Source organism: Cataglyphis hispanica, chromosome 20, assembly GCF_021464435.1.
Source record: "Cataglyphis hispanica isolate Lineage 1 chromosome 20, ULB_Chis1_1.0, whole genome shotgun sequence".
NCBI classification, from domain to species: domain Eukaryota; kingdom Metazoa; phylum Arthropoda; class Insecta; order Hymenoptera; family Formicidae; genus Cataglyphis; species Cataglyphis hispanica.
In genome coordinates this window covers 145,691-171,577 of record NC_065973.1, presented here as the reverse complement: position 1 = coordinate 171,577, position 25,887 = coordinate 145,691, and the positions used below count along the sequence as shown (strand labels likewise).

Genomic DNA, 25,887 nt, shown 5'->3' with positions numbered 1-25,887 from the left:
TCTTCTATGTTCGCGTTTGATAAACATCTCTTAATTACATTATGAATATATCACAAAGTTATTTTATTATTATTACCTTATTTGATGTAGATTATACGAAACAAGAAAAATTATTTCATAGACTAAACACGTGACATGTCAAAAAATAGTTAATGAATAAAATAAAGGGCAAGGGGAGAGGCGGGGTGGCTCGGAATGAAATAAGATCCAGGTTATATTACAAAAGTAGGAAACTTAGGCCCTTATCTTTAACATTCACTGATTTTTTTTATTATTTGCCTTAATACGGAGAGATATAGAAAAACATACTTTGAGAAACGAACAGTTTCATAACTTATGAATATTTTGATGATCCCGATAATAATTAATAATTAATATTAATAATAATAATAATAGCAATAATCATGTTCATGTGTGTACCATCTATGTATAATTATTATATTATATAAGAGAGAGAGAAGTGCGCGGCGAGCGATGCATGGGGGCTGGTGACCTGCGCACGCGCACATCCACAAACATTTCTTTTCTCTTTCTTTCTCCTAAATATAATATTAATTAATTATTTCTTTTCTTCATTTATTCATGCAAAACTCCTACAATGATAACCGATGCTGCGGGGTCCCTACTTTGTGCGCCATTGCTTACGCGTGCACACGAGCCACCCCGGAACCAACGTATATACAATATTCTCTTTCGCTTATCGCTGTGTTGCTTTCTATATTCCATATCCCTTCGTTCTTCATTCCATTGCATTACCTCATGCCCTTATTCCCCTATCATTTTACAACCGTCTGGATTTCAATTTTAAACTCCCATTCTCTACTGTCGCATTTAATATTCTGTCAGCCCCCTTCTCCTCTTTTGTCATTAGTATTTTTCTTGATTTATAACCATTCCAATCTTTTTATTTTAACCACTGGTATCTTCGGATTTTCATGTAGGAGAATATGGGCTCCGCCATATCTACCTTATAAAAGTAGGCACAGCGATTTCTTTTTTTGCTTCATCTTTTTTTCTGGTGATTTCTTATTTATTTGCCGCACCAGGTCGTAGAAAATCTAGAAGTGAAAAGTGATTATTGGGAGATGATAGTATTGCTAAAGTTCAAAAGTTATCGGCTAGAATTCGATTATTCAATATTGTACAAAATTCCTTAAGCTATTAGTCTACAGTCTTATGTTATAGAAGATATCAAATAAAAATTATAAAATGTATAAAAAAAAAAAAAAACGGATCGATAACCACAACTCACATCGCGGACATTAATTTTAGCTTTGGCAGAGGTCTCCATAAACACGCAATTGAATTGTCGGGCAAGATTGACACCCTGATCCTTTCCTACTACCCTTTCGTCTTCCAGGTCGCACTTGTTGCCTACTAGCACCATCGGTACATCATCTGTATCTTTTACCCGTAAGATTTGTTCTCTGAGATCCTGCAGGTCGTTGAAGGTCGATTGGGCTGTTATCGAATATACTAATACGAAGCCCTGCCCATTTTTCATATAAAGGTCCCTCATGGCTGTGAATTGTTCCTGCAAACAAATTAAAATGAGATCACTCAAAATTAATTTACGTTATTACAATGAATTACAAATTAAAATAAAGAAGAAAGTTACAAGATTTATTAAAAAATGATAAATCGATGCTCTTATTGCCACCTTCCATTCATGGCATATGTAAAACAAAAATCTAAACTTGATTGCATTCCAAATAAAGAAACGTAAGAGACGTATTACGTGTATGAGATGTATTATGTGTCGCGGAGTACTTACTGTGCCGGCTGTGTCTAAAATTTCTAACATACATTGTTGACCATCGACCTCGACTTGTTTACGGTAACTATCTTCGATGGTCGGATCGTACTTCTCTACAAAGATCTCCTGCACGAATTGGACAGTGAGGGCGGACTTGCCTACACCTCCACTGCCCAGCACTACTATTTTATATTCACGCATCTCCTTGCCCTATCTACTATCTGTGGGCCTTCACAGTCGAAGGGTCACCGAATCCGCCACGTTTTGCTTCGATTTGCTTTCAGTGAGACGGATCTGAAACAATAACATGCAATGTCTATTTAGAGAGACAATCAACATCATGCGATCAGTTAATTTTAATGACACACCTCTTTCAGAACGAGTCAGCTTTTATGACTCAATGCTTTTTCTACATATATACTATGATATATGATGACTTCGTGCGCAAAGTAAAACAAAAGTCATAATTAAAAATTTCTAAATATAAAGTATAATAATGTGAAATTTATTTCAGATATTATTTTTTTTCTTAATTTAGAATCGATTTTTCTTTGAAGAAAAGAAAATATCACATTTTCATAATTAGAGAAAATAAGGAGAAAATAAAGTTCTCCCATATATCTAATATATTTTCAATATATCTAGTAAATTTCTATTTCTCTCTATTCCCGACCCAATCTTCATCAAAGCGTGAGATTCATTCGACCTATATATACATGTACCCGACAAAGTCACGCTACTCCTGCTGCGTTGTTTCGGCGAAGCGCGATGTTCACCGCAGCATTGCGCTACAAGCAAAGCAAAACAGAGCAAAAGGGAAAACGCAAATACCATGACGGCATTCCAATTGGCAGGCAATATCATCATGGCAATATGCCACGGCCAATCGGCGCCGGCGGTTGTGAAATTTCTTTACGCCAATCCATCATTGATTTTACCTTTATGAATGGATTTGTATAATAAAAGCTGCCATTCTCTCGGACTTTTCTTGACTCATTATAGCGCTTTATTAAAACTTTCCTCGGAAACAGATAGTTGTGTGCGTAATTATACAACTATATATAATACGTTCAAAAAATTATAACAATAATAGATTTTTGTCATCTTGTGCATCATGTTTAAATTTCTAGCTGTGTTTTTTTTTAAGCAATTGACAAAAATTTTCAAAATTTGTATTTTTCAGCTCAATATTTCAATGCATTGAATGATTTTATATTTATTTTTCTATTCTTGTCTATAAAGAAATAGAATTAAATTTTGATTATTATTATAATAACGTCGTTTCGTAAATATTTAATGAAAGATATATTTAACGATGATTTGAATGATTTTATACGAGATATAAATCTAATCACAATCTCACTGTGAATTAATAATTTCTCTGAAATGTCATTTGATAAATTTATTAATATCTATATTATTTATCTTTGTGAATGAAAACTATTATATATACAACATTAGATTTCAAATTTAGTTAAAAAAGAAAATAGATTTGGAAAATTTCTTCACGATTGCTGTAGAAAAATAAATACAATTCCAAAATTTCTCAATCTTCTTTTCGCTTTCTTTTCGAATTTTATGGAATAAGGTACGATGATTATGACATTTTAAGAAAAACGTATGGTAACTGAGTGAAAACGAAAGAAAATAGAAGACTCGTACACAAAAGGAAATAACTTTATTCTCTTTTAGTGTATATCTTTCTAAAGAGAATACCTCCCAAGTTTTTTTTAATGATTTCTACTTTCCGCAGAGAATACTCTAATCATGTTTAAATTTCCCAATTTCTTTGCTTTGTCGTTCTCCTAAATTCAAACAATCTGCTTATAGGAACAACTTAGTGAATATTGAATCGACCCTGATTATAATATTCCATGAATTTGTAACGCAAGATTCCACGAAGAGAGACACGCATCGCGTTCGCAGCTTCGTTATAATGTATTTACAGTTCGCAATTTCATTACAATGTACTATACCGTGTGTGGTGTAATTAAGTGCACCATGAACTAATTGGGTCGTACGAGCACACACAGGCAACAAGTTGAGGTTCGAAAGAGAGACCGATCACAGTGGAGAACCACTAGCCGGATCGAACTTTTGGCGTTGCTCCAAAACATCTCTGGTTCAAAAAAGTGTTATACACAAAGCCGCAAGCGCGCACGTGTCACACATACAGAGAGAGAGAGAGAGAGAGAGAGAGAGAGAGAGAAACGAAAGCACCCCTGACCTAGTTATTAGACTTTGCTGTAGGATAGTGCGGTTCCATAAATCTCCACGCCTCTTGTCCGAGATTTAAAGCTCGCTGATAGAAACGGCGAACCAGCATCAGCTTTTCGTATGTCTCTTTTTCGCGACGAGAAGAAAACCATTCGTTTCTCGCTTTCGTATCTCTCGATGGAAACGGCAGTGTAATTTGTCAAGCATACCTAAATTGCCGCGTGATGTATAATATAAAAGCAAGAATTTAGAGCTCGCGGATAAGTTTAAATCTCGATGAGATATATATGTGTAAAAAGATGATTTCTATGTTTATTTGCGCGCGGCGATTCCTCGTTTTACCCCGTTTGTAACAGAGAAAATTGAATTTGAAAAAGATGAATCGATTTATGTGGCTCGATTCTGAATTTCCAACTTGAACGAAATTTTATCAGATAATGATTTTAACCGTTTGCCACGTATATTTATCGAGTATATTTATCTAGTCGTTATTTCTCTCGATGCTTTGGAATTTATACGAGCTTCTTCGACATCGATCTCGTGCGAGATCGAGCTGGTCAAATGAACTTTGGCCAACCTTCGTCTTTGACTTTAATTAAGCGTATTACTGCCAAGATGTCGACCGCTGTGACAATTAAAGCCACTAAACGAATACCCGGACTAGAAAGCGAGGTTCCTTGCAAAATTCCTCGCTCTTGTTTCTGCTGGCGGAAAATGTGTAACTCGCGAGAGTGGACGCTGCAGTTATTGCAATTATCTCTATTGTTCGAATACTTTTTATATCTCGAATACATTTCATACGGGCGTGTGAATAATCGCGTTATTGATATTAAGGTTATCAAGTTCTTCAAGTTTTCCAGATTTTTTCAGGGAATAAAATTTCATCTTTGATCTATCGCCGTCGATTGAAGAACTTATTTTTAAACTGTCTTAATATAAGATACGAAAATATAAAATTAACTGTATTAAATGAGAATAACGAACATTAACCTGAAGCTAATCCTACGGTAATCCTACATAATCTTTATCGTTCAAAAATATTAACTCGAGATTTACGGTTTGAAGCAAGCTTTGCAATTTTATTAATATTCTTGGCTGTATGAATTTTTATCACCGATTCTTCTCCTCTAACTTTAACCGATTCCATCGTCTCCCTCGCGTCTCCATCGAGATGAAACGGAATCGATTCAATCTCGCGCGTATGATTTGCAATTTACGAGATTCCCTATCAAAAGCAACTTTGCGCAAGCAGTTCGTTATTCGCTAAATGCAGTCTTAGATCGTATATCAATTCGAAAACTAATTGCAAAACACATATAGCTTTGATGCAGCACATATATACAAGCTTGTACAACCGACACACACCTACACACATCGATATGAAAGATGGGAGGCAACATGCATTGTATCTCGGACGCGCGTTCAAGGACCGTCTCTCCCGTTTGTCTGTGTATTTTGTACGGCGGATGTCGTTCGCGCACACATACATACATCGACGACATATATCGACATGCCGCCAATCACTTTGACCTGTAAATACGTTATCTGCTCCAGCGACTGCCGATACACTTGATTGCACTCGGTCACCTCTACCAACGTCGAGTCACTTCCCAACCGGGTCTTTACTCCTCGAAGGCGAAGCATTGTCATCGATGTGTGCGGATGTTTTACGCTTTTACGCACACAAACATGCGCGTCTCATTTAAAAGATGAAATATAGACGAATCTAATCACGCGCGACTTTGTCGTCACATAGAAAAAAAAAAAAAAATGCTCGCGCACTATAAATTCACGGAAAGAATAAGTTTGTAATGTAATCTTCGAGATCATATCTCAAGCGTATTTATTTATAAAGTTTACCTTACAACCTGACAACATTTTCAAGTTATTCTTTATATATTTGCAACATATTTATATACGCTCATATACGTCTATATTTATATAAGATAGACTTTACAAAAATTATAATTATAAACTTACTCTATTAACGCAGTCAAATGTAATGATTTGTAGTAATTATAATATGGCTAACACACATATATTTATGGAGATCACTTTTTTCTTGTTTTAAACTTCACATTTAAGATGAAAAGTTTAAAAAAATTTTAAACTATTTTTTCTCTCTCTTCCCCGTTTCCTATAGAAGTCGCAAACCCCATCGTATTTTCCCCCCAGTTCGCTTACTTTCAGCGCCAAGGACCGTGGCCGATATCGATATTCTCCGTTGCACGACCGAAGATTGATTGCGGGAAAAAGAGAGCGTGTCAAAGACAGAGGACGATGACGAAAAAAGCTTTGTAAGTATCGGTGCGAAACGCGGTCAATCTTCATAGTCTCGGAGGTCTAGGCTTGCAATGTGATTGTCAGCAGAGTCGGCGGAATCAGCTTGGGACGCGCGTATCGAAACGAAAGCGTAGCAGAACACGTATTATCAATGTGTTACGTCACATGTGATTAAATGCGTAATTCCTGAGGATAGCGTGGGCTCGACTATCCTTGCTCTAGAAACAGCGAGATGAAACAATTGACAATTTGACGTTCGAATCGATGGATCGACCAACCGATCGACCGATATGAGAGACAGTTACTTTAGACGAGCTTTATTAATAAGTAACTATCAATAAATGGTTTAATTTCGTTATTGCGAAGATAATGAATTTCAACATGCAATGAATCATCGAAAAAAATATCGATTTAAAATACGCGCGAGAAATTGTTGGGAAAATGCAAGATTGACAAATCAGATGGGTTTTAATAGTCAAAGTGAGTTTCAAAGTAAATATACGCCCTTATTGAGGACGCTGTTCATATACAAATAATAAAAGAGAACTCGCAACTTTCTTCTATTTATACCCTCTCGTATCTTACATAAAACGGCAAAGGGGGTCCGTTCCCCTCTCAAACCTGACACGATCTATGATTCCCTCGAAGGGGAAAGTCCTTCGTGCGCGACAAGTTGGAAGGGTAAGCACCTTTCTATAAAAAAAAAAGACACGTCGTATCATCGCCTCGGCTATGAATGCAAACAAACTGACGATATGAGAAAGGGGGAGCAAATCATTTACTTTCGCATTTTTGCAAGCGATATTTAAAGACGCTACGCAAAATCTACTGTAACACAGAATCTCAGCATTTGAGAAGTGAAAGTTCCTCTACACATAAAAATACACATAAAAATAGTACACATAAAAATTGCGAAAAATATTTTCCAAAACGATTGTTTTTCCGTTCAATACTTTTCGATTCTTCAATATTCGATACATAAAGGTATGCCTAAATATAGAAGATCACTCTCATTATAGGCATTTATATCGGAAAATCCGTTTCACCTCTAAAATATTCATTTAAAGCGTACGATATTACGTTACTTCTAAGTTTTATCTGGTTTCGCAGTTTCCATTATCTATCGGTCCACCGCACACACACGCGTATATCAAGTAAGCGAGAGAGAGCCGCGTTCGATTATCTATCGCGCGGTGCACACGCATGTATCACGCGTTTCTCTTCGTAGGCATTCCGTATCCTGGGCAATCTGAGTTCGGTTTCCGGTTTTAGGCTACCAGTTTCCGAGTTCCCCGCGTTATAAATCTGCCACTGTCGTCTATCGTGCGGCCGCGATGCGGTATGATCCAATTGCTCGCTCGTGCCAAATAAAGTTTCTTCAACACGTCGTCCACGTGCAAGTGAAATCACGTCATTCATATCTCGCATTCTGCTTGGTAGAATTTAGGTTGAGAGATACCTAAGATTCTGTTTTCAAATAATAAGAATATAATAAATTTATATTATATAATAAATATTTAAAGGTAAATGACTATATACATTAAAAAATTTTTCAAAATATTTCTTTTTTTCTATACACAACTATGAAAAAATGTTTTTCTTCAGATAATTTTCTATTCAACTCTAATTGAAAACTTTCTTTTTCTCAATAAAAAATCGTTAATTTTTATCCCGTTTTTCCTAATTTTTTCGCGGCAAGACTATACGTCCTAATTGAATTCCTTTCTTCCCTGCGCTACTAATTCCTGCTCGTTTGTTAATATTAACAAAAATTTCAGATAAACACGGATATGTTAATCGAGCAACTCATCACATCGGTATGCAGGTCGAACATTTATAGAATTTTTACTATGCAAATGGTTTTGTATGTGTTCATCGAAATATGGTATTGACTACTACAACATAATCGATTGTTTGATTAATCGACCGTATTAGTACACGCATTCCGTATATGTTTGCAAGTATTATTTTATGTCGTGTTCATGGTTTATGTTTGAATGTTAAAGATTTTAAAAGTTGATCGAGTTTATGTAGTAAATAAATTATGTGTGTATTAAAGTTGTTTTAATAGAATAAGAAAGTAAAAGGTAGGAAGAAAGGTAAGAAGATATAAACCGGAAACCATCCTAAGCCGCAATGGAAAAAAAATTCTGAATAAATAAATAAATATTATTCACATTTGACGATGTAGCATCGCCAAATTAAAACTTTCAAAAATTAAAAAAATTAAAACTATTCCTAATGTACTATTCTTTTACATTTCCTGATACTTTGTTAATTCTTCATTTCTAGATATTTGTATAATATAAAAAACATAGAATTAAAATTATACTGAAATATATAGACATTTATTTGGGAGAAAAAACTTGAATGTATAGGAAATACAAACAGAATGGTAGAATTAATACAGGAACAATTTAAGTAACTAATCGCATTCTCCGCGAGAAGCTGTCACTATTGCTAATGCTCTTGAGAAACTTTTGGAAGTCGCGTTAAGCTTCTTCTTAAGTAAGTTTCTTCTTAATATTAATTCATATTGTTTTAATGGCGTGTGTCGACACAAAATCTTTAATGATTGCAAAATTGAAAATATATCGATAAAAGAAGCTTCAATCGCTAGTAAAGACGATGTAATCTATATAATTTTTCATACGCATTTAGATACATTTGCCGAATAATAAAATAAGTCCTTATGTGTATTTTGTGTTAGTTTTTAAGTGAAAACTATTTATACTTCATCCCGATATAAACAAATCAATAAAGCCCGTGAGGCTACAAACTTTTTGCAAACAAAGTAGTTCTCAAAAAAAAAAGAGAAAATTTATAAAATATTAGGTTTATATAACATCCATTATGTGGTTTATGTAATATCTGCTTAAATCGATCGTGTTGCTACTCTATCTTTTATGTTTTAAAAGTTACATATAATAGTATTGTGTCCGCGCACACAAATACATGAATACACACATATACATATATTTTTTATACTTATATTTTGTATACACGGTTTCCATTATACCGTAACGTTATATTGTCAACGATCTTTATTAGCGTAGCTCTCGTCCAATTCCAAGTATACAAAGAAATTCAATTTGATAATTAAACAAATAATTAATTAATAGAGGATTTTATTCATCGGGCTTATAATTCTCGTTTCTCGCTCGCTCATTTCTCATTCGTTTAAACGAGCAAAATGATTCTTCTAACGAGCAGCGCGAGGGTTAATCTTAAGCGAAAGTATATTGCGTTTGATTAACAGGAAGCAAATTGCGCATATGTAGTGAGCAGTTGCGTAATAGCAAGTTAAGCGACGTTCACATGAAACGTTGTCGCGAGAATAACTTAGTTTTATTTTTGTCATTGACGCGGCGCGGCGAATCGCATGCAATAGTAAACTGCTTGCGACCAAACTACGACACACGAACAATGCAGTATACCGTATTAAAGATCGTACATTATCGTATAGCCGCGTGATGCATATTGTACTAATTGTCAACATCGATCAAGACATATAATATTTTTGTTGTTTAGCTAAATCAAGAATGTGGAAACAAGCAGTAGCTTTGTTCCCCATTAAAAATAGCGTAAACCTCGAGAGGGCAAAGGTGAAAGATATCATTGATCTTTTTCAACTGTACATCTCTTTTTCTTTCTTTTATTGGCCGTGTGTCTGAGTTTTCCAAACAAAAGATTAAAAATTGAATTTGATTTGTTCGAATAGTAGTATTAATTCACTTATAAATTCATTCTAAATATAATTTTAATTAGAAATTTTACAATTCATTAATATTAGAATTAATATTCCCAAACTAAAATTAAAACTATATCTTTCAACATTTTCTTGAGATAAAAATTACATTATTATTGTCCCGAATATCTTTTTCAGTTTGCTTTTAATCGGACCATTCGATGTGTTATTTCAAAATATTTCAGAGAACCCTATGGAGACATTTTTTTCCGAAAAAAAAAAGGAGAAAAAGAGAAAACGAGAAAAAGAGAATTCTGCACGTGCACGTGAAAGACATACGATGCAGATTTCCATCACATACCAGACCATTGCACTAGCAGCTAATAGATGGTCCATGTGTCAAATGCGTTAGTTGCCATTTGACTGCGTGTAACATTGCTGTGTCTGCGACCAAAACAAGGTTTATGTTGCGTCTATATCAGGTGAACATTAGTATTAATTATATCAGGCGCACGCGTGTCACGAATTAATTCAACGTTACTCAAACATAATAATTGTACAACAAAAATAAATATAAACGATGATTATTATCGTTAATTCTTTTCATAGGCAACACGCAGCGCACGAAAGCGTACTCGACTAATACGCCAATTATTTTTGCAATTTCGTTACTTGATCGCGTTAATTAATATACGAGCACTTTTATTTTCAATAAATCCGCGGCTTATTTAACAAACGAGACTCAATCAAACCTCGCGCTTTATAGTCTTATCGCGGTTATGCTATGTCAAAAAAACCTATATTTTTTACATATGTACAATATTACACGAACAAAGTGACATGTATATACATAAAAGTTTTGACAAACTTTTCGTAATGATTCTTACTTAAATAATCTCTTCTCAATTAGCAAATCTTAAATAATCTATGTAATGATCCATTTCTTTTCAAAGTTATACTTTACGAGCTTAAAGTTATAATTCTGCGAGAAGAGTAATCTCGGTAAGAAATGCCTTTTCTGCAAAGAAAGTTTGCGCATTGATTCTGTATCTAAAGAATTCATATGTTAATTAGATGAGTAGGATAGCACATAATCCCACGCAAAACAAATGCAGGAAATCGCTCGCCTTCCTAAGGCCGAGCTTCATCTCGTATATAGGGCACGTATTATGCATCACCATAATAGAGTACGATATGAAAGTACGCTTAAACATGTACAATGTACATTAATGTTAAAATGATCCCGAAAGAGGTGACGGCTATTTAATAAAATAATTTCGCGTCTTATACATAAAACAAAATAATTCAATTGAGAAGAAAAATTCCAAATTAAAAGCTCTTACTTTACTTTCAGAATTGACATTATTAATGTTGATAAAAAATTTATAAGAATGTAAGCTTCTCGTAGATAAAAATATTATACTTGGATTAAAACTAATTTGATTTTCAATGCTAATTATAATTTCATTAAGATAAATATTTTCTTCCTATTTTAAAGTATATACAAAATTTTATTTATTAATTTTTCCAGCTCATGTAAAATTTCATACAGAGATCGAAAGTTTATTGCCAAAATGTACAAAAGTGCAAAAGTGCGAAAGAGAGAACATAAGAGAGAAAAGAATGTAAAGTATCGTGATGTCTCAGCGATAAAAAAAAACAGATTGGACGGTTTCCATAGTTCGCATCATGCCATGCAATGAGTCATGGGGTTCGTGAACCTTATGGCGTGTAACGACACTCTTGAAGAGACTCTAATTAAGCTTTATACAGTGAAACGTCCGCATTCTACGAGTTTTGTGAAAATAATAAACGTTTATCTTTTTAGCATTTTCATTTTATTTCATTTTATTTCGTTTTGTCGCATCTTTTTGATTGACTAAACATAATCATTACATTAATAGAGAGAAATTATTAATATTGCTTTCACTAAATTATTCAATGCTTTGTCGGAATTTTTATTAAAAAATTCGCTTTCGACGGAATTGGCGCAGTGATTCAATGCGCGCAACAATCTTTCTGAATGAGTTTTTAATAAGTATACACACACAAAATTTTACCAACTATACAAAAATAACTTATTGTCAGTATCGTGCGGAAATATCATATTTACACGATGTGAAAGTCACATTGTTATTTCGAAGACGAGACGTAAGTCGACGGCATTATCGAGTTCAAAGTCGAATGGAGTATCATTCTCACAGTTGAGTCACTCTACGTATAACGTGTTTAACAAGCGCGATCGTTTGCAACCGCGAATATAACGTAGTTTGCCCGCAGTTGCTTGGTTTCATGTTTATCAATGGAAAGATTTATAATGGAACGGTATACCCCGCGACGAACTATATTAGATGTGTAATTTTTATAGACGACAGAAAGGAAAGAGAGAGAAAAGAGATGAGTTACAAAAATTTTCCTAAAAAAATTTTATAATTTTTAAAACGCGCGCGCGCGCGCGCACATGGGAGGAATTTTTGCGCGTAATCCATAACATTCGCGACTGCTTTAATCCCAGGCGATCCAATGTACTAGTTCACGTGTAAAATCTCGCTTGACGAAAATCAAATTGTCACGAACGAACGATTACAGTAAATTGAATAGACCTAACGAGTTTCCAGGAGATTAGCGGAAATGGCGAGCGTTGTAAGAGTGAAACAAGCGGATGCGAAATCAGAATGAGACGCAGCTGGAAACCTTGGTTGATCAAAGGGGTTTTGTAAGAAGAATAAAAAATAAAAAAATAAAACAACTTTTCATAAAAAAATAAAAAAAAAAAAAAAAATAAAAACACCTGTAATATAAAAAAAATCTCGAAATATTGTATACGTTTCTCATTTGGATATGGATATAAATCGACGTGATTTATTATTTTATTCATTATATCTATATCTAAAGGGCAAAAATTTAAAGATTTAACTAGATCATTCGGCATAGAGAGATTTCTTAAGATATTAATAATAAATCACACAAATTTATAACGAAGAAGTTTCTCTAATAGTATGCCAGCCATGTATCATTGAATGAAATGAGAATAATATTATAAAAAAAAGAACACACGATACGTTTTTCATTATAGATACACGAAATTTCATCAGCGTATTTATAATCATTCATTCGAGCATCGATCAAACAATGCAAACGGGCAAAATTCCTTGTAAGCTTTCAAGGATGAACATGGCCTGTTGCCAAGTTATCGCTTAAATAATGCCTGGCTTTATCATTTTTACTATGCGATACGCAATGATATCGTATGCAACTGTATATCTAGTCTCTCTCCAGTATTATGACATTCTCCAGTATTTCGACATTCGTTCAATTAATATAGCGTTGAATGCCGTCTAAAATTATTGTCATCGTAACGTATTGTATCTATATATCCTGCAACTTTGTCTATCGAAAACTTTTGCGTATCTTTAAAATGTACAAATATTTTCAGATATTCGAAAGTTAAATATATATATGTACACACATAAATAATATATAATTTCTTTTAAGAACATGGCGTCGTATATTAATCCCATACCACGCTCATACATCCAATGTGTTTGTTAGAATCATTTTAGTCTACCAAGTCGCGATACTTTCACAGAAGTAAAAAAAAGTGGGTAAAATCGGTGAGTGCACTTATGAATTACAAAACAGATTTTACAAGGCATTATGATATATATATTTGAAGAGCATATCGTTTTAAAATTTCGAATCGACCATTTATTTCATGTTCTCGTCATAAACTTTCAGATGTATATTTACATGGGAGAAATTAATTGTTACGCTGTGCTTTAAGATATATTTCTATGTCATAGCTGTGCCAATGAAATCTCTCTCATTGTAGGAACATACTCGATCAGCATTATGTCAAGTAAGTGATATTCTTACCATCTTTCTTCTCGAGTCATTTCCTGCGTCGCGGTGACTCACGTGAGTCGACTGCGGATTATAACATCGCGAGTTTTCTTCATATAGCTTGTGATCTTTGTTGAGACCAACTTGTAAAATCGATAAATCTCTATCGATAAATACTTGCTTCGAGAGCATTTGGTAAAAATGAAAAATAAACTTTAAGTAAAATTAGACTCAAAATTTGAAATTTAAAAAAGAAAATTTTAAATCGCTATTTTGGCAGCTGTATCCGTTATATTTTTATAGATCGAGACAATTTTGCGATCAGACTCAACAAGGATGACAAAGAACCATGGCTCGAGTTTCCCTCGTGTTATGTTCTTCTCTCGCATTCCCCTCGATACTTTTAAAACTCTTTAATCTCTTTTATTCTTTTCTCCCGTCGCCGTATTACGGGCTAACAAGATTCATGTCAACATTCTGATTTAAAAGATCATAACTTCAAGCTTCAAGCGACTTTGAAAATCTTGATATCTTAATTAATAGGCAAATCTTAGATTGACAATTAAATTACTTGTATTTGAATTCTCTCTCTGTTACAGAAAAGGTTAGTTTAAATAAAAAATCTAATAAAAAAAAAGGACAGAAAAAGATCAAATTAATTACATTCAATGAAAATTTTTTCTTCTGGAATTACATCCTTTTCTCTCATAAAACCCGAATATGCGTCCATATTATTTTACAAAGAATGCACGAGAAGCATTGGGCTTGAAAAGAACATGCCTTTGTTTAAACAATTTTCATTCGAGCAATATATATTTTTTCTGCATTAATCATATGCAATTTTAGAAAAAAATGTTTCTATACTCTCGTTAAATAGAAGAAAAAAAGAAAAAAATTGCAAGTATCGTGCTTAATCTTGGATAATGTTTACGGGTTCATATATAGGAACATCAAGTAATTGCACATAAACGATGTTCACGCGAAACTTGGCTATCGTCGCGTATCGCGAGCTGGGCTCGGGCTTGTGCTCGGGCTCGGGCTCGGGTGGGCCGTGACCGTAAGAGGAAACGCTTCGATGCCCGCGGTGTGGGACGAGGAGGAAGAAGCCGGTCGTTCATTTTCTCACTCACCGGCTTGTTGGGGAAAATCGCGAGAACGAAAGATTATGAGAGGAAGAAACGCCCGTGTATATGTGAATGGACACTCGCGTAATTCCGGCGAGCACGAGCCTCGAGCGCGGAATTCGGTGTCCCCCCCAGGGGGGCACGCAAAATGATCTCTACGCAAACGATGATAACGGGTAATCCGTTTACCGATCCGCGAATGGATCGGAGAATCGAGCCTGTGTCTGCGACACGTGCGCGGCGAGGAAAGACTGTATCCGATCGAAATCCTATCTCAATTTCGATTCTCGCGAGCACGGGCGGCCACCATCATCGCCGCTGCCGCTGCCGCCGCCGTCATCGTCGTCGTCGTCGTCGTCATCATCGTCATCATCGTCGTCGCGTCGTCGTCGTCGTCGTCAACGATTTCCGGTCGGTCGGTTCGGCGTGCCACGCCACGGCGACGCACGACGCCTTCTCACGAGAGAGGACGCAAAGGAAAGAGAGACGAGAAAGGGGGGGAAATCTTTTTTTAGAAGTCGGTCCTTACCTCTTGTGCCTCCTTAATACCCCACGCTTCGCTCGCGGAACGCAGTATTCTCTCCTGTGGATTCACTCGATAATTCTTCTGCCTTCTCTTTGTCGTTCTATCTATCTTTCTCTCTCTCTCTTTTTCTCTCTCGCTGTCTCCGTCGCTCGTCGGCTCGACGGCTCTCAAGCGCGCATACACACACGCATGCACAAGAGAGCTCTGTGTATGTCTTTCTCTCTTTCTCCTTCCTTTCACTCTTCTACCGTTGTCTCTGTCTCGCGTGCAACGCTCTGTCCTCTCGCTCGCCGCGACGACCGAGATTCCCCGTTGATTGATAGCGGCTACCTCCCGTGGACGCTCTCTGCCTCGATTCGGCTTCCTCGTCGCTGCACTTTGTCACGAGTTCATGGGGAGAGCCGTGTGTATGTGTGTAGAGAGTCGGTGCGTTCTGTTCGCCGTAAACGATTTTTTTACATTGCCAGCCGAACGAAGAGCGAACGATCGAAGAGCGAGAAGGGCGAAACGCGTTGCGTTTCCAACACTGACCAAAATCGAATCGAGTCGAGTAGAGTCGCGCCACGAACGCGAATGACGAATGACGAGTGAGACGAGTAACGTGACGAATGCCGATACCGGATACTCGAGTCTCGTTTCGTCCCGACGTAGCTCGCACCGATATCTCGGTTATACCACGGGCTGCCGATCGATTGTAACCGAATGACTCGTTTACGGTTTGCACTCTCGAGTTTCGAGGATCTCGACGAAGATGACGACGACCCTGTTACGCGGGCGGACGGACGCGCCTCTCTCCCTCTTGCCGCCAATGTAATCCCGCGCCGTACCGAGATTTTCACACTCTCGCGAAAAGACAACGCGACAGGCGATACTACGCTCCGCGATTCTACCGTTATCTAGGGCGATGTCTCCCCGCCGTTAGCCGTTGCCGTGCCCTCTATCATCGAACACGCAGCGTCAACGAGTTGTTGGTGTCGCCGGATTGCGTAGATGGCGGTTCTGCTTTATCGACGTATCTAGTGGAAATCACTAATGGTTAGCTAATCAGCTGCGCCGGCGCTAGATCAAATTAATAGATTCTTTGATCAAAAAGTCACGTATCGTAATGGGAATCCAACATTTTTTTTTATCGAAATTCTGCAGGAGAAAGAAAAATCGCTTCCACAATTTACTTGACGCAATGCATATGCGCGAATTTTGTTGAGCCAATATTATATTACATGGAAAAATATGTGCGGTCTCGGCATAAAATTCCACGCTATAATTTTTTGTCTCGATTAGTCAATCGATAAAAAAAAATGTCTAATTATAAGTTGTCTTATGAGATGCTCTGATTAGAGAATCTAGTAAATTACTGAAACTATTTATGTTGATATTACATTTCCTAGAAACTTTCTATTCGATAACCAATAAATACGTTCGATGGAGAAAGAGCTTCTCAGCTTTTCAGCAAGAAACCATAGACATAGTAAGTATAGACTGCGCGTTTGACAATATCGATGTACAAACTTTAGAACGAGATAACATACTTTCATATGGCTATGTGTCTCCGTCTATCAATATTTAGAGAAGAAATTCAATATGGTTGCGACATACTACGAATCAGCGAAGGCATCTTCCCCTCACCACGCGTCATTTAGACAAAGAGAAAGAGTCTGGCAACAGAGGCTTTCTCTTTCTAAGATTCATGCTGTCTAAAGCGGGGAGCACACACTTTTTCATAAGCGCGTAATTATAAGCATAAGGAAATTGATTGGTTCAATTCCTTATGCATATATTTGTGGACCAATCAATTTCTTTATGTTTATGATTATGCGCTTATGCAAAAGTGTGTGCTCCCCGCTTAAACAAAGGAAAGATAGGGAACGCGCAGTCTATACTTACTATGTCTATGCAAAAAACACATAATTACTATCAAATGGAAAAATTTTCTAAGCTTTAATAATTGTTTATTCTCACGAATTACGTAAAAGAAATAGAGAGAGAGAGAGAGAGGGAGAGAGAGACAAACAGACAGAAACATTGTATCTTTTCTTACTCGAAAGCTCCCAAAATTTGTCGTACGATTAAAGCCCATATCAGGAAGTCGATCATATAACTTTTCACGTTTCTGCCCTAGATAAAAACTTACTTGATCGCTGCCCTGATCGATACCTAGACTATGCATTGAAGATTGAAATCGAAGATTCAAGATTAAAATCTGACCAATCAGAGCAAGGAAATTTTAGTTTCTTTTTTGTTTTGATTAATTAAATTTCAATCTTTAATCTTCAATTTTCAATTCTCAATGCACAGTCTAATACGGTCTATACAGGCTTAATGCAATAGCGATTTAAGAATGCTTCGTCAAACTGTTTGATTGGCCATCGATTAGAGAATTTCTCGGGTTTTCAAAGATGAGTTGCATGATCAGCCAATCAGTACCGTCCGTACCGTTCAGCCTCGTTCTTTCGTCGTACGAGATGCAAATAAGTCGCAGACCTCGACGATACTACATTTTCTCTGAGATTGTAGTAACTTTTGACCGCACCGTGTCTCGTCTCCTGTCTCCCGTCTCATTTCACTTTGCGTTACCGGTAAGGGTAGTCACGGATATCTCTCGAGTAATGGAGTGATAATTCGCTCCACGTTAATTCGATTAGATCTCGCGGTCCCGAAATACGTTGCTCGTTCTTCGTAATCAACGTTGTACTGTTTCAGGCAAATCAACGTTAAACTGGCTACGTAATACGCGTTTATTACTTGGCCGGATTTCTTTATTACGGTAGAGTAAGTAGCAAGCTTTTTAAAAAAGTTCTGTCCTGTGTGCCGCTGTATCCTGATGTCCTCGCTGTATTGAGAAAAACGATGCCTTCGCCTTCGACTTCGCTCCGCGTGCCATTCTTCCATTCCATTTTTCATCGTTTCGTATCGTGCTTCGCGCAACCGTCATTTCTCGTCTTTTCTCATCCTGTAGCGAATCGCAATATGCAGATGTTGGGGCTCCGCGCTCCGATATGAGAGGTTAGCGATCTCGTGACGTGTCAAGTTAATACTCCGTTCCATATGATGGTGGTCGCTGATCACTGTCTCAGTTACTGGTCATTGACATGCTTTCTGCGCTTAACGTGCACTTGCTCATCGTCGAGTCTCTGTTAATATATTTTGTCCGATCCATAAAATTCGTTAGCTTTGAAAAAAGCCTCGGGAAGCGCTTTACGACGGAAGCGAATCGTATTTTCACGAGTCGAGATTACACCGAAAGAGTTCGCATATTGTAACGAGTTTAGATGCAAAAAAAGAAGTATACATATATATATATATATATATACACGTTGCGAAAGTCTGAATTACCGTTTCAAATCGGTTCCTATGAAAATATTTAGGCACAAATTCTCGCGATTATAAGGATTATACCTGCGGGAGAAAATTTATTATCGATATAAAAATTCTCCCCCTCCCCTTACCTCCTTATCCAGTTTTGCTGCAGCGATAATTTATCTTTTCATTGATGGCGATATTAAGACTTTTAACAAAATATCTGCAAGAAACACTTGCATAATAATAAATTTATATTTTACATTTTTATTTAGCCAATTTTCTTTTCTCATATAATTATAATTCCATTTTTTCTTTATGCAGTGCATCATCTTTCTCGCATGTCTCTTATAAAAATTCTTATGTATAATATTTTTTTATATTTTTTTATTTTATACAACAAATATGAGTTTTATTGTACAGTTACACGTACATAACATACATACATTCACATTTACATACTTTTTATTATTTTTTTTTCTTTGTTACATATACTTCATATTTGATATATATATTGTTATCATATGTATATTTAAAATGTTGGCAATATAAAAATGAAATACTTTTATTTGTATTGTAGTGCTACTGTAAGGACTTGGCACGAAACAGGACAATCCCAAAATGCAGCAGCAGTCAGTAATGGAAGAGGGAACGGCCTACGAGCCACCTACTTATGATGAAACATTCCCTGTCCTTCCCGAATCATCTAGCTCCAATTCTGGACAGTTAAATATATTTTCTATAAACAACAGTTTACAACTTGGGCGTATAACTATTACACAGGTAGAAATTCGTAAATTTTTTTTTTTATACTTAATTTTTTTTTTTTATATAATTATATAAGATATATAGAGTTGTTAGAAAAAAATAATATCAAAATTATATTTTACTATATAAAATGTATTTTTAAAATATTTAATCATATAAAGAGCATTATTTTATAGCAAAACTTTACTTTATTATAAATATATTCTTTTCCATGCATGAAGTTCAAGTATAATTTTAGCACTTTATAGGAATTGAAACACTTGTGCAAATTATTGTAAGTTGCTCATTATTATTGAAGTTTGCTTAGTGACTTCATGATAATTCAATATTTCTCTACATATAGGCAATTTTCAACAAACTACTACAGTGACTCTTCGTACATGTGAATGTAGACTGAAAGTCATTGTAATAGCTAAAAAAATAAAAAAAAACTTCAATTATTCAACTTTATATTTTAACATTTATTTTAACTTTATATTTTAATATTTTTCCATTGTAAACATTATAACTCTGAAAATTGATTCCATTATGGATAAGCTTGTTTTCTTCTTGGAAATTTACTATATTAAAATATATTTTTGTAAAGATTTTTTAAATTATTCTATTTATTTTGTTTTTGTATTTAATTTTATATTCTTTTTTTTTTTTTTATACATATATAGATGTTCCGCGTACCGGGGGAAGAGCGCAAGTTTGATCACAGTGATAAATTTGGCGAACGTGAATCTATCCGTACATGTAAAACCATTATGAAAGAAACAAATACTATTATTGAAATTGCATCATCTAAGGATCAGTCTCTAACATTTCTTATAACTGGAAAGCAAAATCAGGTTCTGGAAGCCAAACGGCGCATTTTAACAACATTTCAAACTCAGGTATAACGTTACTATAATATTATTATATTGACTTGTACTTTATTCTTTATAGATATCCTCAATGAATTTATATTGCAACTTTTAATCAATTTTTGTAGGCAAGTAAGCAGATTAGTATTCCTAAGGATCATCATCGTTGGATTCTTGGAAAGCAAGGACAGAGATTGAAAGATCTGGAACAGAAAACTGCTACAAAGATTAATGTTCCTGGTGTGCAAGATCAATCAGACATAATAACAATAACAGGAACAAAGGAAGGCATAGAAAAGGCTGAACATGAAATTAGAGTTATCTCTGATGAACAGGTATTTGTTAAAATAATGATAAAAAAATTATTGTAGATGGATATATATTTCTTATACATATAATATATTGACATCAACATTCAGTCATATTATCAAAAATGTTGCAGTCTAGAAAAGCTTTCGAAAGGATAACTGTGCCAAAAATATATCATCCATTCATATATGGTGCGCATAATGAAAATCTCAATGTTATGATAGCGGAAACTGGTGCTCGCATCAATATCCCTCCTGCATCAGTACAGCAGGATGAGATAACTATAGCTGGGGAGAAGGAAGGAGTTTTAGCTGCAAAGCAAAAGATTGAAAGTATCTATAAAGACATGGTATGTTAAAAAAGTTATTTTACACAAGTTTTGTAACATATCCTGCAATATATATAACTTGTAAATTTCTAATATAGGAAAAAAGATGTACTACGGTATCTGTAGAAGTTCCCAAATCTCAGCACAAATATGTAATTGGACCACGTGGTAGTACCATAGCAGAGATATTACAAACAACTGGTGTAAGTGTAGAAATGCCTGCACCTGATTCTGCAACTGGTACCATAACCCTTAGAGGACCCCAAGAGAAACTTGGTCAGGGTAAGAAAACTGAAAGTTGGACATTAAATATTACTAATTACATTTTGTTATAAATAATATGTATTTATTACATCTATTACATGTTGTATTTGTAGCACTTAACAAGGTGTATGAAAAGGCAAACAGTGTTCGTACTGCTGTGGTGGAAGCTCCAGTTTGGATACATAAATACATTATTGGACGCAAGGGTGTAAATATCAAGAAAATTACCCAAGAAATGCCAAAAGTAAATGTAGAGTTTACAGGAAAGGAAGATAAAATTAAAATAGAAGGTCCACCTGAGGAAGTAGAGAAAGCACAAAACGAGCTGCAACTCATGGCCAATGATCTTATTGCTAAGCTCACTTTCACAGAATTGAATGTTGATCCAAGATTTTACAAACATATCATTGGGAAAAACGGTTGCAATGGTATGAAGATGATTTTATTTTGCAATATTTAGTATATTTAATATCTGCAATTACTTATACGATTTTTATCTGTAATATAAATGAAATTGTACAAGTTTACATTAGAAATTTGCTTTTTTTTTCACTAGTGAACCGTGTTAAAGAAGGAACAGGTGTGGTGATTAGTATCTCTGAAAATGATGGCAGTAATATCATTCGTATTGAAGGCAATCTTGCTGGTGTGTTAAAAGCTCAAACAGTATGTATTTATATTATTATATGACAATGGTTATTGTTGAATAGCTGGAAATATTAACGTTTGTTTTATAAATAATTTAGGAACTTGTAGAAATGGTGAAAAAGCTAGAGAATGAGAAAGAAAAGGATGTGATTATAGATCACAGATATTATCGTAACATAATTGGTAACAAAGGAGATAATATCAAAGAGATTAGAGATAAATTCAATCAAGTACAAATTACTATACCTGGACCAGGTAAAGATAAACTTTATTTATTATATGCGCATGTATGTGCTTTTACTCATTTTGTAATATCACAATGAAATATTTGTATCATTTTCAATATGATAAAAATATTTTCTGAATTAAAAAGTCAAATCTTTTCCTTTCCAGGTGAAAAAGGAGATATAGTGAAGATTAGAGGACCCAAAGAAGATGTTGACAAGTGCCATAAACATCTAATGAAGCTAGTGAAAGAATTAAATGAGAGTAATCATGTATTGGAAGTACCTATTTTTAAACAATTTCACAAGTTTGTCATTGGAAAAGGCGGCGTTAATATCCGCAAGGTTTCGTATTAAATTGTTTTATAATTATGTTTATAATTTGCTTGTTATACTTATATATCTATATTTATCTATCTATATCTATATCTGTCTTATATATCTATATCTATATCTATGAATTATGTGATACAGATCAGGGAAGAGACACAAACAAAAATCGATTTACCTGCTGAAGGCGAAAAGAGCGATGTTATTACTATTACTGGAAAGAAAGAAAATGTGGAGAAAGCTAAAGAAATGATACAAAAGATTCAAAATGAATTGGTAAATGTCTCTCAATATTTTATATATATTGTGTATAAAATATGTATTCAAATAACGAGGAGAAACAATTACAAGTACATATAATATATATTTATTACACTAGGCTAACATTGTTACTGAGGAAATTACTATTCCACCAAAGTTTTACAATTCCCTCATCGGTACTGGAGGTAAATTAATACATTCTATTATGGAAGATTGCGGAGGTGTCACAATTAAATTTCCTACGGCGGAAAGTAAAAGCGATAAGGTAAAAGAAAAAGTAAAAGGAACTTGCACAACATTATTTTTTTATTGATTAAAGTTTTTACTAATAAATATATGCATAGGTCAGCATCAGAGGGCCAAAGGACGATGTGGAGAAAGCGAAAGCGCAACTCTTAGAACTAAGCAATGAGAAGCAATTATCTAGTTTTTCGGCTGAAGTGCGTGCCAAAGTTCAACATCATAAATTTCTCATTGGAAAGAATGGTGCCAACATCAAAAAGGTAAATTGCATAAAGACAAAATTGTAGCATCGTATTTCCGGGTAGCATCTAAAAAATAAATATCTAAGTAATTCCCTTTTTTTTATAGATAAGAGAATCCACAGGGGCACGGATTATATTCCCAACGGACGAAGATCAAGATAAAGAAGTGATTACAATTATAGGCAAGAAGGAAGCAGTCGAGAAAGCTAAAGCTGAATTGGAAGCCACAATTAAGGAAATTGTATGCGAGGATTATTATTTTTGAGTAATCCGTATACGTGAATGATAGAAGTAATTATCTCTAAAATCCTCCTTAATTCGTTTCCACAGGACAATATTATCGAGGGTGAAATTCGTATCGATCCTAAACACCACAGACATTTCGTCGCGCGAAGGGGCGGCGTTCTGCATCGAATCGCCGACGAATGCGGCGGCGTGCAGATATCGTTCCCGCGAGCGGGCGTCGACAGCGATCGCGTTATCTTGAAAGGTTCACACGAATGCATAGAAGCTGCGAAACAACGTATGCGAGAAATCGTTCAGGACTTGGTAAGTGCGTTATGAATGAACCATCGTATGCTTAATCGTTTATCGCTCTTCCCTCTTGATCCAGGAATCTATGGTAACGGTGGAATGCATAATACCACAAAAGCACCATCGCACGGTAATGGGTGCCAAGGGTCGCAAGGTGCAAAATATAACATCCGAATACGACGTGCAAATCAAATTTCCCGATCGCGATGTTTATGGTTGGTATCGATTTTTCATCGTTTATGTATATAATTTTTTCTGAATAAAAATATTAATTATTTGCAAATATTGCCATTCTAGAAGAACAAAAAATACCAGAACAGATTAACGGCGAAAATGGAGAAATCGGAGAAATTGTCCTAGCTTGCGATATAATTCGTATTACCGGACAACCGGAGAACGTTGCTGCCGCCAAGCAAGCTCTACTCGATCTCGTGCCTATTACGATTCAAGTTAGTTTATATTCTCGTAGACCGAATTACTTTAGATATATTTATATGTACATAAAAACAGTTTCAAGCAAAAAATTTTTTCGCATTTAGGTAGACGTACCGTTCGATTTTCACCGCTCGATAATTGGGCAGAAAGGTAAAGATGTGCGGGAATTAATGAATACGTATGACGTACACATTATGCTCTCCCCGGCAGAGGAAAAACTTGATTACATCAAGGTAAATTGTTTGATTTGTGAGATATATGTAAACGTTCATTTTATTCACATTTACTCATTCCTCGTTTATTTCTTAGATCTCTGGAACGCCGTCGTGTGTTCAAAGTGCCAAGGAAGCTATACTTGAAAAATGCGAGACATTGAAAGCCGAACGAGAAGACCGAGCATTAAAGTCCTTTGAATTGAAGGTGAGTTCTTTATATGACGGATTTCTCCCATCTAAAATTTAATTCTGAAAGAGAGATGGTAGCTAATTAAATATTGTCTAAGAAGAAATTCAAATCTTTTTATAAAAAATATATCACATGCACATTATTTAATATATAGCTCGAAGTCGATCCGGAATATCATCCAAAAATAATTGGTCGAAAAGGAGCGGTGATCAGTAAAATACGTAGTGACCACGATGTTCAAATTAACTTCCCGCGCAAGGGTGATCCCGAGGAGCACATTATCACGATAACTGGATATGAAAAGAATGCGTACAGTGCCCGGGACGATATCATGAAGATCGTCAACGAATTGGTGAGTTACAGCTCTCTTATTACATCGAAAACACTTTATAAAAATGTTATATTTAATAGTATTTACTATATTTGTGCATTATAACTTACTTTCTTTCTCTTGTGTTACTTTAGAATGGCTTGACTAAAGAGGAAGTACAGATAAACGCTGCTGTGCACTCGCGCTTGATCGGTGCAAAAGGTAGAAACATTCGTAAAATAATGGACGAATATAAAGTAGACATAAAGTTCCCGAGGAAAACCGATGCCGATCCTAATATCGTAACAATCGTGGGAGCGGAAGAGAATGTAGCCGATGCGAGGGAACGTTTACTAAATCTAGAGGAGGAATACGTAAGTATACAATGTGCTCGATACAAGTGAAATCATCAATTGAGTAGAAATGTCGTGAATCCATAATTGTAAATGGTTCCAAAAAAATCCTTTTATCCTTTTATAGATGCAAGATGTGATAGAGAATGAATATCGCGAGAGTCTGCGTTCGCCTCAACGCGACGATGGCAACGTCGGCGGTAACGAAAACGATACTGGCTTCATTGTGAAGGGGGGACCGTGGGAGCAGCAGCAGCAGCAACATCAGCAGCCTCAAAGCGCGCCCAATACAGCCAGCGTGGAAGAATTTCCGCAATTCGCCGGTTATTCTCACGTGCCCGTCGCGACCCCAGACGGTCCCTGGGGAATAAAGCGTTAAAAAACATAATCTAAAAAAAATTCATTAAACAAAGAAAGAAAAAAAGATAAAAAAAAAAAAAAAACAATGGATGGAACGTGTAAGTTAATGATGTAAGGTACTTTCCTCTGACAAACAATATAATAAAACACTACGTATAAGCGTACACACATAAGTGTACACACTTACACACACAAACAAACACAGACACACATCATAATACTGCATATGTGCACTTGTGTTGGGTGGTTCCCTGTTCCATTACTGACGTTGCTGCATACGACCTGGCCATT

General features: G+C 35.5%; 2 protein-coding genes across 3 annotated transcripts; one reads left to right on the top strand and one right to left on the bottom strand.

The window, feature by feature from the left end:
* Positions 1-242: 242 nt before the first annotated feature.
* Positions 243-16,367, bottom strand: LOC126857073 (ras-related protein Rap1). Its single transcript, XM_050606176.1, has 4 exons — positions 15,441-16,367; positions 1,775-2,050; positions 1,253-1,534; positions 243-1,058 (listed from the first exon to the last, which is right to left on the bottom strand). The coding sequence occupies exons 2-4, from the start codon at positions 1,955-1,957 to the stop codon at positions 969-971; spliced, it is 555 nt and encodes a 184-aa protein (XP_050462133.1). The 5' UTR covers positions 1,958-2,050; positions 15,441-16,367; the 3' UTR covers positions 243-968.
* A 1,600-nt stretch (positions 16,368-17,967) lies between these two features.
* On the top strand, positions 17,968-25,682 carry LOC126857087 (vigilin). Of its 2 annotated transcripts, XM_050606201.1 has the most exons (23): positions 17,968-18,013; positions 18,138-18,206; positions 19,315-19,517; positions 20,165-20,380; positions 20,479-20,685; positions 20,793-21,008; positions 21,086-21,269; positions 21,365-21,679; positions 21,808-21,917; positions 21,998-22,154; positions 22,293-22,468; positions 22,598-22,729; positions 22,833-22,979; positions 23,059-23,217; positions 23,306-23,440; positions 23,530-23,748; positions 23,813-23,948; positions 24,031-24,182; positions 24,273-24,401; positions 24,478-24,588; positions 24,728-24,925; positions 25,039-25,257; positions 25,364-25,682. In XM_050606201.1, the coding sequence occupies exons 3-23, from the start codon at positions 19,356-19,358 to the stop codon at positions 25,613-25,615; spliced, it is 3,732 nt and encodes a 1,243-aa protein (XP_050462158.1). In that variant the 5' UTR covers positions 17,968-18,013; positions 18,138-18,206; positions 19,315-19,355; the 3' UTR covers positions 25,616-25,682. The 2 variants fall into 2 exon arrangements, with proteins under 2 accessions (XP_050462158.1, XP_050462157.1); XM_050606200.1 differs by lacking the exon at positions 17,968-18,013 and having other exon boundaries at positions 18,020-18,206.
* The last annotated feature ends 205 nt before the right edge of the window (positions 25,683-25,887 follow it).

What these genes read in the sequence shown, in the direction of transcription:
- LOC126857073 (XM_050606176.1), bottom strand. Translation starts at nt 1,957, where the DNA reads ATGCGTGAATATAAAATAGTAGTGCTGGGCAGTGGAGGTGTAGGCAAG. An exon ending in TTTTAGACACAGCCGGCACA is followed by an intron (nt 1,535 to 1,774) that starts GTAAGTACTCCG and finishes ATTTGTTTGCAG; the next exon opens with GAACAATTCACAGCCATGAG. An exon ending in CTAAAATTAATGTCCGCGAT is followed by an intron (nt 1,059 to 1,252) that starts GTGAGTTGTGGT and finishes TTTCACTTCTAG; the next exon opens with ATTTTCTACGACCTGGTGCG.
- LOC126857087 (XM_050606201.1), top strand. Translation starts at nt 19,356, where the DNA reads ATGCAGCAGCAGTCAGTAATGGAAGAGGGAACGGCCTACGAGCCACCT. An exon ending in AATTACTATACCTGGACCAG is followed by an intron (nt 22,155 to 22,292) that starts GTAAAGATAAAC and finishes TTTCCTTTCCAG; the next exon opens with GTGAAAAAGGAGATATAGTG. An exon ending in AAAAACTTGATTACATCAAG is followed by an intron (nt 24,402 to 24,477) that starts GTAAATTGTTTG and finishes TTTATTTCTTAG; the next exon opens with ATCTCTGGAACGCCGTCGTG.